Source organism: Hylobates moloch, unplaced genomic scaffold, assembly GCF_009828535.3.
Source record: "Hylobates moloch isolate HMO894 unplaced genomic scaffold, HMol_V3 SCAFFOLD_99, whole genome shotgun sequence".
Classification (NCBI taxonomy): Eukaryota; Metazoa; Chordata; class Mammalia; order Primates; family Hylobatidae; genus Hylobates; species Hylobates moloch.
In genome coordinates, this window is record NW_026652374.1 from 83,561 (window position 1) to 106,133 (window position 22,573).

Below are 22,573 nucleotides of genomic sequence, written 5' to 3' on the forward strand. Positions count from 1 at the left end.
GGCGCTCAGGACACCAGGGGGCGCTCAGGACACCAGGGGGCGCTCAGAACAGGAAGAATCTCTTAGAAAGCAGCTCCACGTCAGGATCCCGGGAGGCTGTGGAGAAATGGGAACACTCATAAACTATTGGACATTTAAATTAGTACAAACCACTAGAGAGAACAGCTTCGAGTTTCCTCAAAACCTGACGATAGAGTTATCATATAATCTGGCCATCCTGCTGCTGGTATATACCCCCAAAAAGGAAATGTTTTGCACTACCGTGTCTGCAATGGCACTGTTAAAGCACTGCTCACAACAGTCAAAATTTGAAAGCAACCTATGTGCCGATTAACACGTGAATGGATAAATAAAATATGGTACATGCAGGATATGGGTTAATATCACGCCATAAAAAATGAGATTTTGTCATTTGCAACAACATGGATGAAACTGGAGTTCATTATATTAATTGAAATGAGCCCAGAACAGAAAGACGAAATTCACATGTTCCCATTTATTTGTGAAAGCTAAAAATTAAGACAATTGAACTCGTGGAGTTAGAGAGGGAAAAGATGGTCACCAGAAGCTGGGAAGGTCTATGGTAGATGGGGATTATTGGGGATGGTCAATGGGTAGAAAAAGTGATTAGAAATAATAAATAACACATAATATTTGATAACACAACAGAATAAGTATAGTCCTCAATAATTTAATTATAGATTTTAAAATAAATAAAAGTGTATGAATGGAATGTTGGTAACTCAATTAATGCTTGAGAGGATTATAAACTATTCTTCATAATGTGATTATTATGCAGCTCATGCTGATTCAGGGTCCTGTACCCCATAAATATATACATGTACTAACTCACAAAGATTCAAAATTAAAGTGTTTGTGTATCTAATATTCTGTATCTATATTACATTAAACCTAAGAACACACTGGCTTTAACACACTACTGTCATCCACATAGACATTCATAGCCTTCTTTCTCTGCTTGTCCGTAATCCCACACTCCAAAATGAGAAAACCTCTCCTACAATATGACATTAATTTACTTAGTGCACAATTTCAAAATACACAAATTGTGCTTAGGATTGTTAAACTGACCCTTGTTGAAAATATGTTTATCAACCAGAATACAGTGCTTATGTGGAGCTTATCTATATTTTATAATCACAACATCGAATTCTTTCCAAGTTTCCTGTGTCCAATATTTATGCCCCACCTTCTTCAGGGTAATTAGTTCAAACCTTCTGATTGTTGCTAGATATTTTTATACAGCTGTCTTTTTTTGTGTTTCATGACCTGCTAAATACTTTCTAAGTTGTATGCATTTAGGTTAACACTTTGTCTCAAAAAATATGAGTCTTCAGAAATTATTTATGCCATGTGTCCATCATTGAATATCATAAAAACAGTTTCATTGGCCGGGCGTGGTGGCTCACACCTGTAATCTCAGCACTTTGGGAGGCCGAGGTGGGTGGATCATGAGGTCAGGAGATCGAGACCATCCTGGCTAACACGATGAAACCCCATCTCTATTAAAAATACAAAAATTAGCCAGGCGTGGTGGCAGGCGCCTGTAGTCCCAACTACTCGGGAGGCTGAGGCAGGAGAATGGCGCGAACCCGGGAGGTGCAGCTTGCTGTGAGCAGAGATCGTGCCACTGCACTCCAGCCTGGGTGACAGAGTGAGACTCTGTCACACACACACACAAAAATAGTTTCATTGTGATTAAAAAGTGTGCGTTTCACCTAATCCACACACCTTCTCCCCACCTTCCTGAGAAACTTCAAATGTTTACCGGATCTATATTTTTATCTTTGGCAAAACAGCCTGGCTCTTCTCTTAGCCTCTTCTGCAAAGCATCAAGATTCACCTTCACTGACTACAGCATAAATTGAGCCCAGATGGCTGGGAGACAGAGGCTGGAGTGGGTGGTAACAGTAATTGATTCAAGTGGAAGTTCTCAGTGATATTCTGCATCAGCACAATGAAGATTCACAATTCCCAGGGACGCCAATTACCAGCACAGTCTCTCTTAAAATAATCTACTTGCAAGCTGAGGGGGCTCTCACAGTGGTCGGCAGTGTATTACTGTGAGAGACACACCAAGGGACATTGCTGTGAGTCCAGACAGAAACCTCCCTGCAGGGAGACAAGAGAGGACTTTGTAATCAATGGTGCTTAGGACACCTGGGGGCACTGAGGACAGCAGAGGGTGCTCAGGAGAGCACGGTGCGCTCAGGACATGGTGTGTGTTGTAGAGGGGCATTGCTCAGGATCACCAGGGGGCATTACTCAGAACCACCAAGGATCACTCAGGAAACCAGGGGGCGCTCTGGACACCAGGGGGAGCTCAGAACCACCAGGTGGTACTCAGGACACCAGGGGGCACTCATGACCAGCAGGGCATGCTCAGGGCAACAGGGGGCTCGCAGAACCCCAGTTCCAACTCCAGTGTTGGAAGCACTATTCATTGGCAAGACACTAGGAAGGAGGGCAAATCTGAGGCTTGTTACTGTGCAAATATGCCACTGGGAGTGTGTGTGTCTGGGGGTGGGTGGGGGGTGGACCTTGAGACATAAGGTGTGTGCGTAAAATCATAATCTGATGTGAACTTCGATCACAGAATCCTAAAGAAAAAAAAAGAGGCTGCCCCAAAGTCCCCATCAGTTCCTGGACTCGCCATGTGTCTGGACCATATCAGTGCATCTGGAGCTCCAGGGAAGGGGCTCCCTGGTGGCTTTAGTGATTCCTTGCTTCCTGTGCCAACGTCTCCCTGTGGGATATGTTAGGTTTCCTAAGGTCTATTTTCTACTGTAAGAAGTGCTGTGAGAAGTAGTTGGTGTCACTGAAGGAGCATTCTGAGCCAGGGCACAGCCAGGTCCTACTGGGCTTGAGACGCTGGGAGAAAAACGCTCTGTGAGCCCAGAAAGGAACTTCCCTGCAGGGCAGGAGCTGAGCTGCAGGGGGTGCTCAGGATGCACACAGCACAGGATCCAGCTCTGGAGCAGGTGCACAGGAGGCTGGGGAGGGGTTTTCTCTCAGGGATTGAATATTCCTTATTTCAAAGCAATAATGACAAAATTTAAATAAGAATTTAGCAAGTACTGATGTGTCTTTAGTATTCTCTTGCATACACAGACGCTACCAAACCCAATAATTTAATGCAAAACACATTTAAAAGGAGAAATGTCTAGGCCTTTCAAATGTATTTACAGTTAGGAATTGAGGGGTGGTTTTATTAATTCAATGGGTGTTACTGTCCGGAGACACACTCATCCCAGAAGTCAGATGTGCAGAGGGCAAGGCTCAGGAAAAGTTCAGATTGTCAGTGAGCCATAGGAACAGGGAATCACAGTGAGGACCACGTCCTGTGAGATTCTGGGTTTCTGTGAGAGGAGTTCTGTCTTCATGGACTCCTGGGCATGTCAGAGGACAAATATCATTAAACAAAGTTCAGGGCATCAGTGTCCCACTGTGGCGTGGTCCACGTGTCACCTATCTTCTTCCTCAGGGTGGCATGGCCTGAGCTATGAAATACCTGCCTCATGAATATGCAAATGCAGTGGTGTCTACCGAGGTAAATACAGATCTGTCCTTGCCCAGGGAGCATCACACAACAACCGCATCCCTCCCCTACAGAAGCCCCCAGAGCACAGCACCTCACCATGGACTGGACCTGGAGGCTCCTCCTCTTGGTGGCAGCAGCTACAGGCAAGAGAATCCTTAGTCCCAGGGCGGATGAGGGGACTGGGTCCAGTTAAGTGAGGTCTCATCCGCTCCTCTGTCCTCTCCACAGGTGCCCACGCCGAGGTCCAGCTGGTTCAGTCTGGGGCTGAGGTGAAGAAACCTGGGGCCACCGTGAAAATCTCCTGCAAGGCTTCTGGATACACCTTCACCAGCTCCTACATGCACTGGGTGCGACAGGCTCCTGGAAAAGGGCTTGAGTGGATGGGAAGTGTTGATCCTGAAGATGGTGAAACAAAATATGCAGAGAAGTTCCAGGGCAGAGTCACCATAACCGCGGACACGTCTACAGACACAGCCTACATGGAGCTGAGCAGCCTGAGATCTGAGGACACGGCCGTGTATTACTGTGCAACAGACACAGTGTGAAAACCCACATCCTGAGAGTGTCAGAAACCCCAGGGAGGAGGCAGCTGTGACTGGGCTGAGGAGATGACAGCATTTATGAGGTTTAAAGTGTTTAGAAGATGGGTTAAGTCACTGAGTAAAAGTAGAACTAGAAAGACGTGTACATTCCAATTATATAGGAAATAATCTTTTCAATTTTCACCCTGTAAGTAACATTCACAGAGTGGGAAAGGCAGCCATCAATTAAGCTGATGCAAACATTCCTTTGTGAGTACGTAAATTTTAAAATCGAATGGATAAATCATTTGGAGCAGGATTGCTTGATCACATGGTGAGACTAAATATAATTTCTAAAAAGTGGCCAACATTTCTAACAAAATGTCTTTGCCACTCCTTTTACATTAATTTTTACATTAAAACATTTTTAGGATTACAGCAAATTTGTGTAGAATACACAGAATTCCCATGTACTCCTGCCCAAGACACGCACAGACTTCTCCATGATCAACACCCTGCACTGAAGTAATAAATAACTTGCCACAGATGAACCCACATGGACACATTAATTGTTTCCTTTCCTGGTGGTCCCTGGTATAACAAGCCTAAATTACCTTGAAGCACCCCGGGTTCTTCTAGTGGTTTCAGGAAATGATGCCAGGTGAGGGAAAGTGGGTGGGCACGATCCTCTTTGAACTGTTTCCTCAAGAATCCATAAAATGTACATTGACTTAGAGCTCAACTAACTCCTGGTTTTCTATGCCCCTTTCCAGAGGTAAGGCCTCCAAGCATTTACAGCAGGGATCTCCTCAACAATCCATAAAATGTACAGTGGTTAAGAGCTCATCTGGCTCCTGGTTTTATATGCCCCTACCAAGAGGATAAGGCCTCCAAGCACTTACGACAGGGGTCTCCAACCCCTAGGCAGTGAACCCGTACTGGTCAGCAGCCTGATAGAAAGCAGGCCACACAGCAGGAGATGAGCAGGGGGTGAGCATCACTGCCTGAGCTCCGCCTCCTGTCAGATCAGCTGCACATTAGACTTTCCTAGGAGCCGAATTCTATTGTGAACTGTGCATGCAAGGGATCTAGGGCGAGCGCTCCCTGTGAGAATCTAATGCCTGATGATTGCAGGTGGAGCAGGTTCATCCCGTAACCACCTGCCTCCCTCATCCATGGAAAAATTGTCATCCACGAAACTGTTCCCTGGTGTCAACAAGGTTGGGGACCACGGGCATAGAGGCAGTCTGTGCAACTAAAAGGCCAGCGGCTTCTGGTGAATCCTACAATTAATGTCCTTTAATGAGCAGTGGAGACTTTGGTCATGAGGGCCTTCGTGAATAATGCCCTTCAGTCGGATTCAAAACACTGTAAGATCTTGGGGGTGTTTCTGGATAAAGCACTTTGGGCAGAAAATGCAAACACATGCATGAGATCCAGGCAGGAAAAAAGCTTCCTTTACAAAGCGGTTTGGCACCTGGAAGGAGCTCTCAGGGTTGGGCACTGTACCCTTTTCTGGCTGCACTTTAGCCAGAGGCCTGAGCCTGATTGGTCTTGCAGTGGGAGAGCCTTCCTGGGGTCAAAGGTTACAAAAACATCTGTCATCTTCCAGCTGAGAAAGCCCATCTGTGTGCTTGTCAGTGTCAACCCCATGAGGGGTGCACTCTGGAAGATGACAAGATGCACACAAACCTCCTCCCACTGATTATCCACCACCACACACTCAACTGCAACCTGTGCTCCAGAAAGGGACGGGAGCCTCCAGGGATAAACAGAACGGAAGTATTTTCTTTCCTGGGAAAGACACTGCCAAATGCCACATGTTTCAGGAAGGTTAACTCATAAGTGTTCGGGAAGTGACTGAAGGGCAGTGGCGGGTGAGGTGACAGGACAGCCTCAGGGCTGCACGAGGAGGGCTCCCTCCCCACGCAGGCTTTTCCTCCAGGAGCTGCACCAGGAACTCATAGAGGATCAGGAAGGATTCTGAGAACATTCTTCTGTGGTGCTGCCTAGAGGGGGAAAATAAATTATAAAAAATAAATCAATTCTAAATAAAGTGTGACATTTGTTATTAGAAACTATTTCTGAAACCTGTGGGAATCCTGACATAAGCCACCATTCTCTGTGAACAAACATATAAACCCTCCTTCCATGTCGGTTCCTTCATGGATAATATCCCCCAAACTCCTCTCCATTCCCTGAGCGTCCCCGGGTCTCTCAGTGACAGATTCTCCTCAATGGAATGTGGCTGATGTAGTGAGATCTTCAGTTTTCCCGTCTTCTGTGTTCTCATGTTCTCCCCTCATCTGAGATTAAGAAACTCACCTGCATGTGGTACATTACAGTCTAATATCTCTCATGGACAAAATAGGGGCCACACCGACCAACCCTGGGGCTGACAGCAACCACCGGCGGCCACCATCCCCTCCGCAGCCTGTGTTGGAACATCACCTGAGAGATCGTATTAGCAACTTCCCTTCAGAATCATCTTAAAAACTTTGTGTCCCATTTCACATGGAGATGCCATCTATCCATTTTGTCTTCACAGAGAAATAGAAGGAGAAGAATACCAAATACACTTCCTATCTCCAGATTATTCAAATATAATCGTCCCTTTATCACCTTCTGATTTCTGGTCTTCACAGAATACTCTACGAATTTTTCTCACTGGTGTTACACCAAAACCTGTGAAGCGCCAGATACTGGGATTAATTTAACCAACATTATTATTCTAATAATTCTTAGAATTTAGAATTACAATTATCCTCTTTTCATATATGGATAAACTAACCTATGCCTTTGAAAATAAGCCCTTACATGAGAGTGAAAAGATAAGCCACGGATTTGGAGAATTTCCTTGCAAATCCAATATTTAGAAAAGGGATTTTATCACAAATATACAAATTAACTTACAATTGAACAACAATAAAACAACAAAATTTAATTTTAAAATGGGCAAAGACCTGAATAGAAACCACACCTAAAAATAAATATAAAAAGTGATCAACTTGATTTTCATTAGGTACATGTTTGTTTAATATTTTAAAAATTCTGCTAACCTATGAAAATGGGCAAAATACACGATGTAGACAATATCAAATGGTGATGAGGAAGTTGAAAAACAGGAACTTTCACTCCTTGCTGCTGGGAATGCTAAAGCGACACATAGACAACTCCAGTTAATAATTTATTGTATGTTTCAAAATAGCTAGAAGATAAGATTTAGAGTGTTCACAACACAAAAAGTAATCAATGATTGAGATGAAGGCTATCCCAGTTATCCAGATTTGATCATTGCACATAAAATGCTATTATCAACATCTCACTTGTACCCCTAAAGATTTTAAACTATTATGTATCTATATAAATTAAACATTAAAAAACAACAAGGCCAAGGAATCCAGCTAATTGCAGGTTCCCATTTATTGCGGGATCTGACCAGCAGCCTGCAATGCAACAGGGCTCTCTCTTTGTTCCCAGGTGGATCGACAGGTTGAGAAATAATAGACACACACAAGAAAGTGAAAGCTGGGTCCAGGGGTGTCACCGCCTTCTGGTCCCACTGCACTGGATATACCAGCATTTATTATTAAGTTTAGTGAGGGTGGGGGTAGGTTAGTGAGGGATTTAGGGTCATTTGATTATGAGGTGAGATGGTCACATGGGGATGAAGTAATTCTTTAACATAACATCTGTACGCAGAAGTACAGTACATTTGTGTGTAGAGGTACAGTATACAGAGATAAGAATTTACAATATAGTGTGTGTATCAGTAATTTCTAACAGAGCCTTAAAACAGAAACACAGTCTTTCCATAACCTATGATTAGCAAGATATTAATCAGCAGTAACAGTTGCAGCAAAAGCTGGTTACAAACAATCCATAGAAACAGGACGTGAAGCTAGACAACAGGTTAGACCAGAAATTCTCCGAAGGGAGTATGCCTTAACCCTAAAGAGGCCTAGAAGAGCCATGGCAAGATGAGGGTATTTATAGCCCTGTCTTATCCATATGAACAGGTGCCCCTCATGCGTCCATTTATAGGTTCCCCACAAGGGTCGCATTCCATTCCCAGAGCTATGAACATCTGCTTTTCTGGGTTAGGAATCTTGGTGATGTGAAACCTCCCTGACTGCACGTCCATTCATAGGCTCTCTGCAGGGGGAGGCACATCACACGCTGTTGGCTCCTTCTGGCGGCCCCACCTGGCATTGTCTTTACACAATCCTGCATGCAAATTTGTATTTACAATAATCAGGAGCATTTCATCTTTTATTCCATAGCAATAGTTTCAGGCAGTCTCCCTACACCCATTGGATGGGTTGCTCTGCATAATCTGTAAACTAATCAGAATCTGTGGGTTTGTAAATGATTTTAGAAATCAAGTAGACTACTTGCTTCTAAAGATAAGTCTCCCAAGTTTAACTGTTTTCCTAATGGGTGGCTATTTTGAACACAGAAGAGATGTTAACATTTGTTTCTGGTAAGTTTTCTTCTTCTAGTCTCAGGAGAAAAGGTTTGCAGGGAAGAATCTCGGACCATCTTTCAAGTCTCAACTTCAATGTGATTATCTCAGTAAATATTTTCTGGTACCCCTAAGATAAATCTCATATCTGTCCTAGAAACTAAAATTACAATTCTAAGCATCCAACTGACTGGATAGACCCTTCCTCTTCACCAAGGAATTCCAGAGACACTTGAAAACCTAGCTCAGGCCGTGTTAGAAATAGAGGATCAGAAATGCCTCATTATACCCTCCTCCCTTTGGAATTCAAGCACAACTGACCAGCATTTTTATTAAAACAGAGCTTAAGCCTCAGAAAACAGATTCTTTGTAGCAGCAAAATGCCAAATTCTAACCTGACTCAAGAATAGCATCACATGACAGAGAGCAGGCTTTGAAAGGAATCAAAGGCTAGAATATTCCTTTGACATATTTTAAAATTGCCCTGCAAAGTTATCTTTTGTGAGAGAAATTTATATTCTATAGAGAATCTCTTTCCCTTTCCAGGTGTTTTTGTTATACCGAAGAGATTAGCTGAGAGTCTAATATCTTTTAAAGGTCTTAGGAGAAAACATTTCCCATCCATTGCCTCTAAAAGTGGTCACAAGACACAGGAAGGGGAACGTCACACACTGGGGCCTGTTGTGGGGTTGGGGGGACGGGAGAGGGATAGCATTAGGAGATATTCTTAATGTAAATGATGAGTTAATGGGTGCAGCACACCAACATGGCACATGTATACATATGTAACAAACCTGCACGTTGTGCACATGTACCCTAGAACTTAAAGTATAATAAAAAAATATATATATGAAAAAAGAGACTTCATATACATAATAAGAATCTTGCTCTCCAAAACCCATTATCTTAACCTAGAAACTTTTTTCTACTGGTTTCAGGTCTTTAGAAAAAAACTTAAGTCTTTCAACCAATTGCCAATCAGAAAATCTTTGCGTTCACCTGTAAGGTGTAATCCCCGCCCCACACTGCCTCACTTCTAGCAGTTTTTCTTTATGGAGCAAATCAACACGTTTCTCATGTGTATTGGTTGATGTCTGTCTCTCTAAGACATTAAATTTAAGCTGCCATCAAGCCACTTTGGGCACATGTTCTCAAGACCTTCTGGGGCTGTGTCACAGGGCATGGTCCCCACATGTGGCTCAGAATAAATCTCTCCAAATATTTTGCAAAGTTGATTGTTTCATCAAGAGTTCTAACAGAACCTACTCTGTGGTATTTGTTACAAGCATGATATTCATACAGTATTAGTTATATTAGTATTAGTTATAGCACATATTGGCAAATTCTTATGAAGTTATGCATAGACTAACAATGGGATCAAGTGTAAATGTTTCAAAGCATTTATGCAGTTATTTCAAAATTTACATTCCACAGATACTTCTATCGGATTCATTATATCAGCTAATTATTTGTTTTATGATTTTTTTGCAATTTTTGCAGACAATCAGATTCTTTCTTTTCTTGGCCTTTATTGTAGAAAATTGTGTGAAACTAGTCAGGGCTACATTTGAAAGTCATTGTTGCAGTGGCTCCCAGAATCTAAGTCCTCTTCAGCCACCAGACACTCAGATCACTCCAATGACACCTTAATTTTGTTTCCTGCTTGGCTTTGGGCCTTAGTCTTGTGCTCTCCAGACAGACTCTGTCTTTCAGATCCCCCAGGTCAGGCCAGAGCCACATGGACCTGATGATTGTCAGTGTGGTGGGAAGGGTTGCACTGAACAGACACTCTGTGTCCTTCTGAGGGAGCCATACTGCGGGCAGACGTCACAGTCCTGGCTCAGGACATGTCCTTCCAAGTATCCCTGCCCCTCCTACAGTTGTGATGCTGATCCATGCATCTTCCTCCCATTCCTGGGTAGAGGGTCTCCTTGTTCTTTCCCAGGTCTTCTCCCAGCAGCCACTATGTCTTCCCACTGATGTCTTCAGCTTCCTCTTTTCTGCCCTTCCCAGCAGGATGAGGCTGTTCTTCCTGAGGGAAGAGAGAGGAGGTGGGAGATGAGGCTGTTATTCCTGAGAGAATGGACAGAGCTTTGGAGCTTTTCTTTCTTCTACCCCAGTTTCTATGAGTTCCTCCAGTGCCTGTAACACAGAGGTGATAGTGGCTTTGCCCCTGCGTGTTAATTCTTCGGTCATGTAGTGGTGGCCGGGGAGGTGGGTCTGGATGCATTTCAGCCACAGCTGCCGTTCTGCTTTCCCACACAGAACCATCTCGAGAGGAAGAGGGTGGAGATTTTTGTGATGTGTCCTCAATCCTGGGAGAAAAGGTTTCAATAGCAATAGGAATCTCTCAGTTGTATGTCCTCTGATAATTTAAACAATAACTTCTTTATTATACTCAATTTTAAACAATCCAATGCATATGTCTAATTTAATTTTGCATTAGCTTATATGACATTTGCTGGACTCTGCCCCAGATAAGGTCATATTCTCTTCCTGTTTGTTCCTGCAAGTCATTGACTTTCAAAATGTGTAAGGTCTCTTCATTGTACTATAACATCAGTAATCTGGTGTACTAAAGAAAATGTGCTGATTTGCAGCTTACTAAAGTTAGTTGTTTTAGTAAAAATGATATATTTTCTGGGATGCCTGCATCTCCAGGCTGAGTAGAAGCTTTGTTTGTAATACTCAGAAACTGGAAATTATGCCAATATTAAAGAGCTTTCTAGATAAATACCGTGGGTGCATTCTTTAACTGGAATTCTGTTCCTCATTAGAATCAACACATTCTTCATACACAACCAAATTACTCACTCACAAGTAATTATGCTGAGCAAGAAGCCACACAAATGAAATTGAAAATATAAGATTTCACTTTAACAAAATGTGGAAAAATAGATCTGGATTAACAAAGATGAGAGGTTGACTCAGTATGGTGAGAGGGAAATGACTGGGAGGCAGGAAGGAGAGGAACACAGGGAAGCTTTTAACTGTAATCGTCGTTATTTTGATTGTTATTTTGGATGCACACGTGAGCACATGAGAAATTACATTTTTTTTCCTTTGGAGACATGGTCTTGCTTTGACATCCAGGCTGGAGCTCAGTGGTGAGATCACAGCTCTCTGCAGCCTCAGACCCTGGGTCTCCAGCCATCCTCCTCCCTCTGCCCTACGTAGCTGGGGCTACACGTGTGCACCACCATGCTCGGCTTCGGTGCTTACTACACTGCACACTTTAATTATGCAATATTTATTATACAGCAATAATGCCTCAATGAGGGTATTGGAAATCAGTGGATAGATTATTTGTTAAAGATTGATGGAAAGATAGATACCAACATGAGAAATGTATGACACTCAAGAAAATAAAACTGTAGGAAACGTGCTTTTCTTCACATTTGTTAGGTAATCACAACAGCGCGTACACATCACACCATGTTCTCGTTACAGAGAAAAGGTTCTGCAGACCTCACTAGGTGCGACCCCCCGTGTGCTGTGCTTAGTTCAGGGAGAAGTCAGGCTCAGTGGTGAGAAGCACAGGCCCAGATACCCAGGTCACCCTGACCAAATGTGAGCTCTAGGGAGATTGAACAACCGAGCTTTGATTTTGCTGGTAATTTTTCATCTGTTACATGGAAATAACATTGATACTACATACCATGGTTTCACTGCATGTGAAAAAATAAAAGATGATTTGTTCTAACTTTAAAAATATGCACTTTCTGTTGCTCTACTGTACCTCAATACAACTGTTTTAAAATAAAAATTACAAAATTATAAGATTTATAGGTTTTAAGGTTTTATCACAGAACAAACTGACAATAAGAAGCCACAATTTCCAAATGCTATCAATATCACAAATCTCCCCCAGGACACTCTCACATGCTGTGAGCCCCACTCTCTCCTCAGGCCTCTCACCCCAGAGCTTGCTATATACTAGGAGACATGCAAATAGGGCCCTCCCTCTGCTGATGAAAACCAGCCCAGCCCTGATCCTGCAGCTGTGGGAGAGAAGCCCCAGCCCTGGGATTTTCTGGTGTTTTCATTTGGTGATCAGCACTGAACACAGAGGACTCGCCATGGAGCCATGGCTGAGCTGGGTTTTTCTTGTTGTTGTTTTAAAAGGTAAGTCATGGAGAAATAGAAAAATTGGGTGTGAGTGGATAAGAGTGAGAGAAACAGTGGATATGTGTGGCAGTTTCTGACCAGGGTTTCTTTTTGTTTGCAGGTGTCCAGTGTGAGGTGCAGCTGGTGGAGTCTGGGGGAGGCTTGGTCCAGCCTGGGGGGTCCCTGAGACTCTCCTGTGTAGCCTCTGGATTCACCTTCAGTGACTACTACATGGACTGGGTCCGCCAGGCTCCAGGGAAGGGGCTGGAGTGGGTCTCACGTATTAGTAGTCCTAGTGGTAGTGACAAATACTACACAGACTCCGTGAAGGGCCGATTCACCATCTCCAGAGACAACGCCAAGAACTCGCTGTATCTGCAAATGAACAGCCTGAGAGCCGAGGACACGGCCGTGTATTACTGTGCGAAAGACACAGTGAGGGGAAGTCAGTGTGAGCCCAGACACAAACCTCCCTGCAGGAACGCTGGGGGGAAATCAGCTGCAGGGGGCGCTCAGGACCCACTGATCAGAGTCAGCCCCGGAGGCAGGTGCAGATGGAGGCTGTTTCCTGTCAGGATGTGGGACTTCATCTTCTCCTCACGGTTTCTCTAGTGAACCTCTCTAAGTTTAGAATACTGTGCTTACTAATGTCATCTCTACATATTTTTAAAATATCATTTTAATATGAGGACTATTCTCACATGCACAAAATGCAGATTGACACTTACAGAGATGAAAAGTCCTCAACTCTTGTCACCAAGATCAGAGTCCTGAGGAAACTCAGAGGTGCCTGGTGAGTCGTCTCCAATTATACTCAGGACAGAAACATCAGGGAGATTCGCTGACTAGAACAGTCTTTAGGAAGTTCGATCACAGCCAACAGAGAGGCTGGGCCAGGCTCAGTGTCATGTAGAAGCTCACAGGGTTCACGTCTGACCCTTCTCCTGACATAAAGCCAGTCAGCATCAGCACTGACCTAGTGCTCCTTTGGCTCCCAATCCACCTTCTTTCTTTGGAGCGTTTGTTCTCCCTTTATTATTTGCTTTTTCTGCTTTATGAAAAAGAAAGAGATGGTCTCTGTGGTCTACATTCCAGGGCTCACGGCATTTACTTGGAGCTCAGGTGGGGCTCAGGCTGTGGCTCCTGCAGCCGTGTGGGAGAGGCTGATGGGATTTCCTTCTCTCCCCATTTCCTCAGGAACCTCCACTGTGTTGTGTGTAGACTCATCTGGGAATGCAATTGGCCCTTAATAGTGAAAGGGATAAACTTATTTGATCAAAATGGGATGTGGATGTGGAATTAACCCTGTTCCATGCACACTGTCAGAGTCGTCTGCTTCAGAAGTAGTGTTAGAAAGAACTTGTGAAATTTATCAAAATCCAAATGGATCCACTTGTGTTAAAACCCTAATGAATGAAGCTGGGGGAGGCCATGAAGGAGGTTTCTAACACACATATTCCTCATAACAAGAACTATCATAAATGGACTCTGAACAGCCACAACCTTGTACTGAGGCCATCACAACCTTAAAATAATTACTTCTCCAAGAATATCTGCCCAGCATCTGCATGTTCAACCTTACGGCGATGTCACCCCTGTTATTGACCCTTCTAGTCAGGGATAATTGTCTCAAAACAGCTGATGTAAACCTCCTCATTTTTCCTTAATTCCTTATCTTCCTTTACCACCCTGAATGCACCCATACATATTTCAATTTCAATGCACATCCTAGAATAAATATTATTACATTTTAGAGTCTCTTTCTGTCTGTTATTCATGGCTGACAAGCTACAGGTGGACATGCCACATTTCTGTGAGACATAGAGAATGACAGTTTTTGGACATGTCTGGGAATATCCAGTGTCCCTAGATCATCCATCAATAAGTGCAGGCTGGAGGTCCCAGAGAGAAGTGAAGCTGCTGAATCACCATGGAATTTCATTTTCTCCAGTTCTGCTGAGATGGAATCAGGTCCATCCGTTTTATCAATGTCAATGTAACCTAGAATCAGCTCATGACAGTTTTAGTAACATCTATTAAGTAAATTCACAACACTAAATAGATCTATTTCACACATATGTATACATACGTGGATATATATAATATATAATATATTTTATATATGGAGATGGAGTCTCGCTCTGTCACCCAGACTGGACTGCAATGTCATGATCTCGGCTCACTGCAACCTCTGCCTCCCGAGTTCAAGCACTTCTCCTGTCTCAGCCTCCCTAGTGGCTGGGATTACAGGAACATGCCAACACGTCCGGCTAATTTTTGTATTTTTGGTAGAGATGGGGTTTCACCATATTTATTAGGCTGGTCTCAAACTCTTGACCTCAGGTGATCCACCTGCCTCAGCCTCCCAAGTGCTGGGATTACAGGTGTGAGCCACTGCACCTGACTAACACCACCTGTATTAATGTTGGATTGAATAACTACAAAGTCTACCATAACCGAGTGTAACCATCAAACTTACCATGACCCAGAGGGAAGAACCTTTAACATGGGACCTATGTTCTTAAATCTTTTATGTTTTAAGGTGTAAAACTGACCACTATACAATCACCCAATTATCATTTTGCTAATGAGTTGTAGAAGTTGCATGTATATTTTGGATATTAACACTTTTTCAAATGCATGGCTTGCAATTATATTCTCCCATTCTATAGGTTGGAATTTTTTCCATGCTTTATAGAATCTTTTTGTTGTGATTTAGTTCCGCTTGTTCAATTCTGCTTTTGTTGTCTGTGCCTTTAATTTGAAATATAGTAAATCATCCTTAATATTATTTTCTGGGTGGGGGAAATTTTACAATTGCGGTCATACTTTTAATTATTTAGCCCATTTAGAGTTGATTTGTGGGCTTATTCTAAACTAAAATTCTTGATTCTTAATTCTTTGCATGTGTACATCCAGTTTTTCTAACTTCCTTTTAATGAGATACTTTGATTTATCTATCGTATATTTTTGCTTCTTATGCTGAAAATCAGGTGGCTATTGATATATCAGTTTCAGTTTATTTCTCATCCCTCTATATATCAATACCAATACTAATCTGTTTTTATATATGCATCAAAATTTGCATATTTGTGAATTTCAACATGTTGTTCAGAATCTGTGCATGTCGACAACTGTGTTTCTAAGTGCACTCTTGGCCTGGTGAAGCCCTCACAGACCTTCTCCTTCACCTGTGCCATCTCTAGATTCCCCATCACAACCAGTGCTTCCTGCTGAAGCCAGATCCATCAGCCCCCCAGGGAAGGGACTGGAGTGGATCAGGTGCACACGTCATGAGGGAATGCACATTCCAACCCACTCCTCAACAGTCCAGTCGCCATCTCCAGACCCACATCCAAAAAACAGTTTTTCCTACAGCTGAGCTACCTGAGCAAAAATTATACAACCACAAGTTTTTATACAAAAGACACAGCGAGGGAAAGACATTGTGAGCCCAGATACAAACCTCCCTGCAGGGAAGCTCAGGAGCAGCAGGAGGCGCTCAGGACACACATCAAGGCAGGTGGAAGAGGGAAAAGGTGCTGGAGATGGGGTTTGGCGTCACCATCATATTTCACCACTGGACACCCGCCACTATGTTTATTCTCATGTACGTGACTCTCTGTATTATTAGAAAATGGCCTTTATATAAACATATAACAACATATAGGTGCATCAAGTCATCCTCTCCGTCTTATGTGGACCTTTTCCAAAAAGAATCTGAGTCTCTGTGTTTATTTGAGCACCTCATAAATTATGGTGAATTACAATTTCACATGACAGCATGCTTACCACACACAATTTCAAGCAACCCAAAATATATTTCTATTTTCTCTAGTAATAGGTTATATGTCATACTCCAGACTCTGCCATAGAAATATGTCATTTCAAACCCTGCCTTTGTTACTCTCTGCAAGAACTTGCTTCTCCTTAAACCAGATTTGTTGTTTGTTTGAAACTTTAAATATTGAAAGTATTAAAGAAAATTTTCAAACTTCCATCTTCTCTGTTTATCTGTTATTGTTGATGCAGTTGTAAAACTAAGAAAAACATATTCCTTTTCTATGTACATCTCCAAGCTTAATAGCAGATCTTTTTTTTTCCTTTTTATTTTATTTTATTTTTTTATTATACTTTAGGTTTTAGGGTACATGTGCACAATGTGCAGGTTTTTTACATATGTATCCATGTGCCATGTTGATTTCCTGCACCCATTAACTCGTCATTTAGCATTAGGTATATCTCCTAATGCTGTCCCTCCCACCTCCCCCCACCCCACAACAGTCCCCGGAGTGTGATGTTCCCCTTCCTGTGTCCATGTGTTCTCATTGTTCAGTTCCCACCTATGAGTGAGAACATGCGGTGTTTGGTTTTTTGCCCTTGTGATAGTTTACTGAGAATGATGGTTTCCAGTTTCATCCATGTCCCTACAAAGGACGTGAACTCGTCATTTTTTATGGCTGCATAGTATTCCATGGTGTATATGTGCCACATTTTCTTAATCCAGTCTATTGTTGTTGGACATTTGGGTTGGTTCCAACTCTTTGCTATTGTGAATAGTGCCACAATAAACATACGTGTGCACGTATCTTTATAGCAGCATGATTTACAGTCCTTTGGGTATATACCCAGTAATGGGATGGCTGGGTCAAATGGTATTTCTAGTTCTAGATCCCTGAGGAATCGCCACACTGACTTCCACAATGGTTGAACTAGTTTACAGTCCCACCAACAGCGTAAAAGTGTTCCTATTTCTCCACATCCTCTCCAGCACCTGTTGTTTCCTGCTTTTTTAATGATGGCCATTCTAACTGGTGTGAGATGGTATCTCACTGTGGTTTTGATTTGCATTTCTCTGATGGCCAGTGATGACGAGCATTTCTTCATGTGTTTTTTGGCAATAGCAGATCTTTAGTAAGACCTAGAATAATAAAAAAATCAATATTTTTCAGCTGCTTAATAGAAAAACAAATTATGGTAAATTTGTCTGCTAGAATGCTACCCAATATTTATAATAAAAACATGCTATATCAAACTATGAGGTAAAGTATCTAATTGTTTATGTTAAGTAACCCAAATAAGTAAGAGTATATACTATGTTATTTCATTTATATACATTCTGATAAATTAAAATGAATCTGCAGCAATGTAAAGATCAGTAGTTGCCAGGGAAAGGGGTAGAAGGATTAAAGGGAAAAGGATGAAGAATACAGAAGAACAAAAGGAAATATTGAGAATTCTCTTGTCCACCTTGATAACGATGACAGTTCCATCGTGTTTATCAACTGTACAATATAAATATATGAGAGATTATTATATGTAACCTAAAACTTATTAAATTTATTACAAGCAAACAAATGGATACTTAGACAAGGAAGGAATGATAGAAAGATAGAAAAATGTATATTAAATTTCAAAAATACCTAAGAACTTATCTGCCTGAATCCTAGTTCTCACCATATTTTAGGTGAATGCTAGAATGCAGCAAAATTACACATGTTCTCAATACAGAAATTGGGCTCCACAACCACACTAGGCATCCCCAGCTCTGTCCTGGAGTTGGTTCAGGGAGTAAGTGGGGCCAGTGATGAGGACCACAGGCCCAGATACCAGGGCTCACCTATCCAGACATGAGCTCTTAAATACACCCTTAGCCCATTTTCCATGTGTGGTTTACTTTCACTTCCGTACATGGAGAGACATTGACTGCGACAAAACATAATTTACACAAATATGTAAAAATAAAATAGGATGATCAGTTCAAAGTGTTTATCACAGCATAATTTTATCATAAGACAGCATATTTTCCAAATACCATCATTGTCACCAAACTCCTGCAAGGCACAGTCGTCTTATCTGGGCCGCGTCCTCTCCTCAGGCGTCCCACTCCAGAGCTTGCTATATAGTAGGAGACATGCAAATAGGGCCCTCCCTCTGCTGATGAAAACCAGCCCAGCCCTGACCCTGCAGCTCTGGGAGAGGAGCCCCAGCCCTGGGATTCCCAAGAGTTTCCACCTGGTGATCAGCACTGAACACAGAAGACCAACCATGGAGTTGGGGCTGAACTGGGTTTTCCTTGTTGCTATTTTAAAAGGTAATTCATGGTGTACTAGAGACACTGAGTGTGAGTGGACATGAGTGAGAGAAACAGTGGATTTGTGTGGCAGTTTCTGACCAGAGTGTCTCTGTGTTTGCAGGTGTCCAGTGTGAGGTGCAGTTGGTGGAGTCTGGAGGAGGCTTGGTCCAGCCTGGGGGGTCCCTGAGACTCTCCTGTGCAGCCTCTGGATTCACCTTCAGTGACTACTACATGCACTGGGTCCGCCAGGCGCCAGGGAAGGGGCTGGAGTGGGTAGGTTTAATTAGAAAAAAAGCTGATGGTGGAACAGCAGAATACGCCGCGTCTGTGAAAGGCAGATTCACTATCTCAAGAGATGATTCAAAGAACACACTGTATCTGCAAATGAACAGCCTGAAAACCGAGGACACGGCCGTGTATTACTGTACTAGAGACACAGTGAGGGGAGGTCAGTGTGAGCCCAGACACAAACCTCCCTGCAGGGGCGCGCGGGGCCACCAGGGGGCGCTCGGGACCCACTGAGGACGGGACGGGTCCCAGGAGCAGGTGCAGGGGGAGGTTTCCTTTCTCCTCAGCTGGAAAAGTCACGTTTATCTTCGCAGGACTCTGGAGCCTTCTAGGCTGTGATATTTTGTTACTTATATTTATTATGAATTTTATCATTAATATTTAAATTTTAGTAATTATTAACATTCTACATATTATTATATTTTCAAGTATATACTTTCAAGAAATAAACATTCCTATTTGCACTGATTCCTCCAGAGTTTTATTAACATTTGTTGACATCAGCAACTACATAGCTATAGGGACATAAATCTATGGACATAGAAATATGTACAGGCCGGGAACGGTGGCTCGTGCCAGTAATCCTAGTTCTTTGGGAGGCCGAGGCAGGTGAATTACTTGAGGTTAGGAGTTCGAGACCAGCCTGGCAGACATGGCGAAAGCCCGTCTCTACTAAAAATACAAAAACTATCCGGGTGTGGTAGCACACACCTGTAATCCCAGCTACCCGGGAGGCTGAGGCAAGAGAATTGCTTGAACCCAGCAGACGGAGGTTGCAGTGAGCCGAGATTGTGCCACTGTACTCCACCCTGGGCAACAGGGCAATACGCCATCTCACAAAAAAAAAAAGAAAAAGAGAGAAAGATGTATACATACACAGACCTATGCATATATGCTAGGCATTCATATTAAACATTACAATAAAATAATTCCAAAAACATTTCCTGAAGAATCAAACTTAATGATGAACTAAGTGTAAATTATTAGAGTAATTCCTAATTGATTTCAGTTGTTTTTATTTGTTTACATGAATTGATTTCTAGTTGTTCATTTAAAAGTAGTATATTGGTTAATTCCAAAGAGCTCAGAGTAAATTTCAAATGTCACAATAAATAAGAATAATTTGAGGTGATTAATGATAATTATCTTAATTCTTAATTATCATAGTTATTCCATATTGCATTCACAAATCATAACATTGCTTCTTAACTTGTAAATATAAATAACCATAATTTGTGAATTTACAATACAATTTTTTATTTTATTTTTTAAAATTTATCCCAGATCATTATCTTTTTCTTCAGTTCCAGCACTAATTTGATCGTCTCAAGGGCCCATCTGCACGCCTGTCTCCTGAAGGCTTCTGGGAGTGGCTGCGGGATGGGCAGAAGCAGGCGCCACGTGTGAGTCCACATGACCTGGAGCCTCCCTCTCCTTGGATTAGGCCGTCTCCTCGGGATCACAGGGCTCTTCGTTATCCTCACCCCGCTGTTGTACCAAACAAGCAACATCACACTTCAATTCACCACACTTTGCTTCAATTTTCCAAAATGATATGAAGGCAATCAATTTAACAGTAAGGTGATCAGAAGCCAATGGGCCGAGGCTTTTTTCATATGCCAGGTTTCTTCTCAGGACTTTCCATGTGTTAGGTATTTTCCATTTCTTTATGAGATGAGATACTAATATATCCACATTGGAGATCGCCCTTCTAAGTAGGCTCTGGGTCACTCACTCCTTTTATAGTAATCACCACACAAGTCCCATATAGAAGGAATTGGAAAATCCCTGGGTGAACCAAGATTGTGTAGAGCCCTGTGGTTTTTAATAATGTCATGGAGTTAAAGTCAGTGAGAAACACCTTTAGCTGTGCACGGTGACTGAATTTGCACATTACTCTAGCAAAGCTTCGTTCCCATGACAAACATGAATGCCAATTATTGGATTGATATGGATGGCATCACAGTAGGAAAACTGATGTCAAAAACTTACATACTTTAAATTAAATTCTGTATTAGACAAGGTGGGGACGGATCAACACCCATGTGAATGTTGCACTTCAGGTCCCGGCACTTGAAAGAGCCCCTCCATGGCACAGAGAAGGCCCCTATAAATGTGGCTGCAATAACCACATTCGATGAGTTTTGTAGAATAAGTGCTGAAGAAGTCAACTGGAAGTGCCCTGAAATCTCACGCCTTCTGCACAGAGAACTCCAAATAAATTGTCATGCGCTTGAAAAACATGAACGTGGAATTAGCACTAATGAGCTGTGACGATGAAATCACTCTCTTCCAAGTTGCGGATCTATTCTTTCTCTCCTGCCAGCAAAGTCAACATGATAGCCCCTCCTCCATGTGTGGGTTTACTTCCACATATGTAAATGGAGAAACCATTGGCTCCTACAGAACATAATTTACATAAATATCTAAAAAATAAAATAGTGCAAATATTTATCACAACAAAATTTCCTAATAAGACAGTGTGTTTTCCAAATACCATAATTGTCACCCAACTCCTGTGGGGCCGTGTCGTTTTATCTGGGGTCTGCCGTCTCCTCAGGGTTCCCACCCCAGAGCTCTCTATGTATTAGGAGACAAGCAAATAGGGCCCTCCCTCTGCTATGGAAAACCAGCCAAATCCTGACACTGCAGCTCTGGAAGAGGAGCCCCAGCCCCGGGATTCCCAGCTGTCTCCACTTGGTCATGAACACTGAACACAGAAGACGCACCATGGAGTCTGGGCTGAGCTAGGTTTTCCTTGTTGCAATTTTAAAAGGTGATTTATGGAGAATGAGAGATACCGAGTGTGACTGGACGTAAGTGAGAGAAACAGTGGCCATGTGTGGCAGTTTCTGACCAGGGTGTCTCTGTTTTTGCAGGTGTCCAATTTGAGGTGCAGCTGGTGGAGTCTGGGGGAGGCTTATTAAAGCCTTGGGGGGGTCTCTGAGACTCTCCTGTGCAGCCTCTGGATTCACCTTCAGTAGCTATGCTATGTGCTGGGTCTGCCAGGCGCCAGGAAAGGGTTTGGAGTGGGTCTCAGTTATTAGTACAAGTGGTGGTACCACACTCTACACAGACTCTGTGAAGGGCCGATTCACCGTCTCCAGAGACAATGTCCAGAACTCACTGTATCTGCAAATGAACAGCCTGAGAGCCGAGGACACGGCTGTGTATTACTGTGTGAAAGACACGGTGAGTAGAAGTCAGCGTGAGCCCAGACACAAACCTCCCTGCAGGGTACCTGGGACAACCAGGGAAAGCCTGGGACACTGTATACTGGGGTGTCCCCAGGGGAAAGTGCAGGTGGTGTAAGCCTGAGTTTCCTGTCATGGTCTAGGGTTGCCTTGTTAGCAAATTACCCCAGAGAACTTCTCTAGATTTACAATTCTGTAATAACATTTGATGTCGTCTCTGACTGCAAAATGTCCCCCGAACTTTGTATCTTTTTTTTTTTTTTTGGTAGCAGAAGGACACATCCTCACCCTGCAGAAGCCTGAGTGTCACTTTGGGGGCAGAAATGACCTGCCTTGATCACACTGATCACTGTCCTGAGG

The 22,573-nt window shown here is 42.8% G+C and overlaps 2 pseudogenes and 1 gene segment (V, D, J or C); all 3 read left to right on the forward strand.

The window, feature by feature from the left end:
* Nucleotides 1–3,612: 3,612 nt before the first annotated feature.
* LOC116463955 (immunoglobulin heavy variable 1-69-2-like) lies at nt 3,613–4,163 on the forward strand. The segment is given in 2 exon segments: nt 3,613–3,705; nt 3,791–4,163. Coding segments are annotated over 2 exon segments (363 nt in total).
* An 8,398-nt stretch (nt 4,164–12,561) lies between these two features.
* LOC116463951 (immunoglobulin heavy variable 3-11-like) lies at nt 12,562–13,127 on the forward strand (annotated as a pseudogene).
* Nucleotides 13,128–18,629: 5,502 nt separating this feature from the next.
* LOC116463957 (immunoglobulin heavy variable 3-23-like) lies at nt 18,630–22,327 on the forward strand (annotated as a pseudogene).
* Nucleotides 22,328–22,573: the final 246 nt, after the last annotated feature.